Source organism: Orbicella faveolata, unplaced genomic scaffold, assembly GCF_042242905.1.
Source record: "Orbicella faveolata isolate gen_17 unplaced genomic scaffold, um_ofav_v1 contig_46, whole genome shotgun sequence".
Lineage (NCBI taxonomy): Eukaryota > Metazoa > Cnidaria > Anthozoa > Scleractinia > Merulinidae > Orbicella > Orbicella faveolata.
Window position 1 is genome coordinate 12,768,339 of NW_028301576.1, and position 4,271 is coordinate 12,772,609.

General features: G+C 45.0%; 1 protein-coding gene across 1 annotated transcript; it reads left to right on the forward strand.

Annotated features, from left to right (window-relative positions):
• Positions 1–2,687: 2,687 nt before the first annotated feature.
• Positions 2,688–4,051, forward strand: LOC149098451 (uncharacterized). Its single transcript, XM_089277894.1, has one exon. The coding sequence runs from the start codon at positions 2,696–2,698 to the stop codon at positions 4,049–4,051; it is 1,356 nt and encodes a 451-aa protein (XP_089134020.1). The 5' UTR covers positions 2,688–2,695.
• The last annotated feature ends 220 nt before the right edge of the window (positions 4,052–4,271 follow it).

Genomic DNA, 4,271 nt, shown 5'->3' on the forward strand with positions numbered 1-4,271 from the left:
AATTGACCTATCGGGCCAGAGATGAACCACACCTAATCCTTGATTCAAAATTTAATTATCAAGAACAGCAAAACTGTTCTCTAAATGAAATCTAGCCGTCTGTGAGACTACTGATCTCGAAGAATTCATCAGTCAAGCTTATCAAGAATCACCAATTTAACTTGCGTATAAGGTTCAACTAAAATTGTAGATACAGACAGTAAAGGAAACATCCCGATCAGTATAAAACATCATGATCATTTGGCGCGAAAATATTCACGGATGATATTCGTCTGTGGACATTATCTGTTTCGAGAAACAAACAGTTTTCTATAGACTGTTCACAGCCTCGCTGTCAACGATCGAATAAAAATACGAGAAAACAGAGGGCTGTGAACAGTCTAACAGTTTTCCGAGAGCGAAGCTCAGGTCAAGGAAAACTGTGAACTTTGGGGAACAGATAATTTTCAAGGACCAATATCCGAGCATATATTTAAAGTCAAATAGAGGCTGTTGTGATTATTATCCTTCAAAGATTTTTCGCAACACGTGGGAGCTTTTCCAAATTGGAGAATATCACTCGATCGGATATTTCCGGTTTTTGGCTGGGCCATATTCAGTCACTTGACGCGTTGAGACCAATCGTGTGTGATTACTTTTGCCCAACAATGGAATATATAACTCTCATCAACAACTGATATCACATTATTTATTTTTATTACTCGTTCTCACACTTATCGAAATACAGGGTGCTTACCATTTCGCCAAAAAAGCCTGAAATTTTTGGTCGACAGTCAATGGAACAGTAATTTTACGGAAAATCCATTCGAAAATTATAGACTACCTCTAGAGGTAGTTCTCTTTCTCCGTTAGGAGCGGAATGACGGAAATTTCCTCACCATTTGCCAAATTTACCAGTTTTCAGTCTCTCATCAGCCGAAAACAATTGCGGGATATTGAATTACAGTAGTGTAGGACGCTTGTGTGGGCCGTAGCCAATCAGAAGGCCGTGCATATCATTAAAAAAGGCTCTCGACCAATCAGAGGGCCGGATTTGCTCATTAATATATTCATGAGTTAGGGGGTTATCAAAATATGCGTCTGCAGTGACGTCACAGGTCAGCAGTCTTTTGCATCCCAGGTCACGCGCGTGCCCAAATAAGGCGATAGCCAATCCCTGAACTCGAGGTTGTCATATGCATGAAATCGAGGTTTGGATGGGAATAAAAGGGTTTGCGCGAGTGTGGAAGGAGTGTAGTTGTTTTGAGCTAGACGACTAGAAGATGTCCTCAGAGGAGAGCGAGACGAAGGTGGAGGTTTCTGAAGAGGAGATAGAAGAAGAACTTGCCGCGAGGGTGATGGATGCTGTTCATGACGGTATTCTTGGAAAGATGATGAAATGCGCCGTTTCTCACGCTATGGATGTCCTCCTGAAGAAAGAGGTGAGGAAGCTGGCGGATGAGGTGCTGAGTTTCAGAAGAATGCTGTCTGAGAAGATGCTTGCTGACCAGTCCATCTCGTTTAAAGACCCCGTGTGTTTGGAGAAGTTGCCGGAGGGATTTGAGGACGGATGGAAAGAGTGGAAGAGCGCTTGGGACAACAGAGACGAGTTGGCGTACCGAGCATTTATCAAACAAATTGTAAAAAAATCAGAGGAGTGAAAAAACATTTTTATCCATGCCTGTAACATTTTAATAAAGATCCTTTAAAGAGAGAATGTGATTTTTGCATCGTCTGGAGTGCTTGCACGTAATGGAGACACGGAGTCTGAAAAATAGAGCAAAAAACAACTTTTTTTTTTTTAATTGGATACACCAGGACTTAATTTTTACATTGCGGGACTTGTGCCTAGTCCTGATGACTGGCGCCCATATTACAGGAACGATTTTACATGATTGACCCGTGACATGGCCTGGTCGTAACTGTTTCCCAGGAAGACGGGGGCATATTTTTGGGTCTCGTAATTGAAATGCTCGCCATAGATGGTCTTGCAGCAGGTTTCCCAGACTCTCCCCAGTCCCCAGGCTTCTCTCAGCGGTCCCGTGAGCGCGCGTACGAATTTTTCGTGGGTCCCACGTTGACTCAACTCTATTATTGGTCGGCGGCAGCAAGGTCTGGTTTGTTTACACACATGGCAATGGAGGGGTTGTTCCATGGCTAGAATTAAAGCAATTGTCTGTAAGCGTCACGTGCAAAGTCTACATGGGCTACTAAATTGTTGATCTCGTCCTCGTCAGCGCCCCATAAACTTGTCTCTACGAACAGAAGATCTAGTTTCTCTAGGCACACCCCAATGAAACCTAAAAGGGTTTCTAGGACATTGTATAACGGGGTCTCTCGATTCTCTTCTTCATCCTTCATCCACTCTTGCACTCGCTTTCTCAAGGTAGTCAACTCGGAATCACACCGCTCTAATACTTCCATGCTATACTCACTCGGTCCTTTGAGATTCCACAGCAACGAGAGTCTCCACAGTCTTCTGTAATGGGCGCTCATACAAGTTCAAAACTCAGAGTGCCTTTGACGGTCCGACTCGCTTATTTTATACACGCGGTATAAAGGGTGTCCAGTCTCCTACCGTGAGGGGGTGTGGTAGGGGGGTACCCCCCTATCCCCTGGGTCTAAGTAACACGTGACTTGGTCTTGATCTGTGATTGGTTGAACGGATCTGCGTAAAGCGAATCCCCGTCGTTCGCTCTTCACTCTGCATCTTTGTATGTGTATAGAGCGCTTTTTAACTGTGGAAGTTTTTGAGACCATGCCTGCCCGCTCCGCTGCAGCATTGAAACGACAGAGAGTGAGAAGAAGAGAGTTCGCGCGAGAGTGGAAAAAGGAGAATCCAGAGAAAGTTCGCGAACAGAAAAGACGATATCGTGCCCGACGCAGGGCCAAGAGGTGTGAGGTACGGTTTAAGCACATTGCGGGCGAGGCTATAAAATCATTAGAAAGGAAGAATGGGGTTAAGTACAATCACGAGAAAATTCTTCGGAAGCTGTTTAGAGTCCGTATAGGGTTAACGGATTTCAGGCGCCCCGCGGAAAACCCCGAGAAAGTTCGCGAACAGAAAAGACGCAGGGCTGAGAGGTGTGAGGTAAGGAATGAGGATATGTATGATCCGGATGAAATTCTTAGAGGTTTGTTTCCGGGTTGCTCGATAACATCATCATCATCATCATCCATCACCACGGTCACTTCTAATGAAAGCGCCATCACCTACGCCTCCACCACGACCGCCGCCGATAAGAGCACAAGCACCACTACTGCATCACTACCATCACCATTTCCGCTAAGAGCAGTGACACTAAGATCACCACCACCACAAAGAGCACTACCGTCATCCACCAATACCACTGCAGCACCACAGGCATTACCCCCACCGAAACGCCGTGGGAAGCGGTTGTCTTATTCCTTCTCCTCTGACTCTGACTCTGACTCTGAGCCTGATGAAGGGTTGGTAGAGGAATTAGAGCGTATGTTAGCGGAACCCGAGGATCCTGTACAACGGAGACTTTCGGAAATCAGGAAAAATAGGAAGAAAGCAGAAGAAAACCGAATGAAACGAGTACGAGAAGAACAAGAAATGGAAGAGAGGATCGTGGAAATAGTTAGTGAGCTTGATCAGATGACATCCATGCTTCATGACATGGGACGCTCCAATACCACTGCAGCACCACAGGTATTACCCCCACCGAAACGCCGTGGGAAGCGGTTGTCTTATTCCTTCTCCTCTGACTCTGACTCTGACTCTGAGCCTGATGAAGGGTTGGTAGAGGAATTAGAGCGTATGTTAGCGGAACCCGAGGATCCTGTACAACGGAGACTTTCGGAAATCAGGAAAAATAGGAAGAAAGCAGAAGAAAACCGAATGAAACGAGTACGAGAAGAACAAGAAATGGAAGAGATGACCATGGAAATAGCTAGTGAGCTTGATCAGATGGCATCCATGCTTCATGACATGGGACGCGGGTTCGCGCAGTTTGAACGCGAAGATACAGTAGAACAGAACCGTTGTCATTTCCCAGTCACCAACGAACTTATGGATCAATTGGAACGTTATTTATTTTCGACTTAAAGAAAAAGAGACTCTTTTTGAAAAAAACAACAAAAGCGTGTGTGTAACTTTAATTATAACAACAATAAAGGTTTTACAATTTCAAACGTTTCTTGACCTGCATGATTTTCTTAACAATGCGTTCTGTCATGGTTTTACGTCCGGGTAATCTGTCGATGGCCTGGATCATCTTGGTGTCGGCGTTCCATTTGTCCTGTAAGTTCTTGGCCCTGGAATAGTC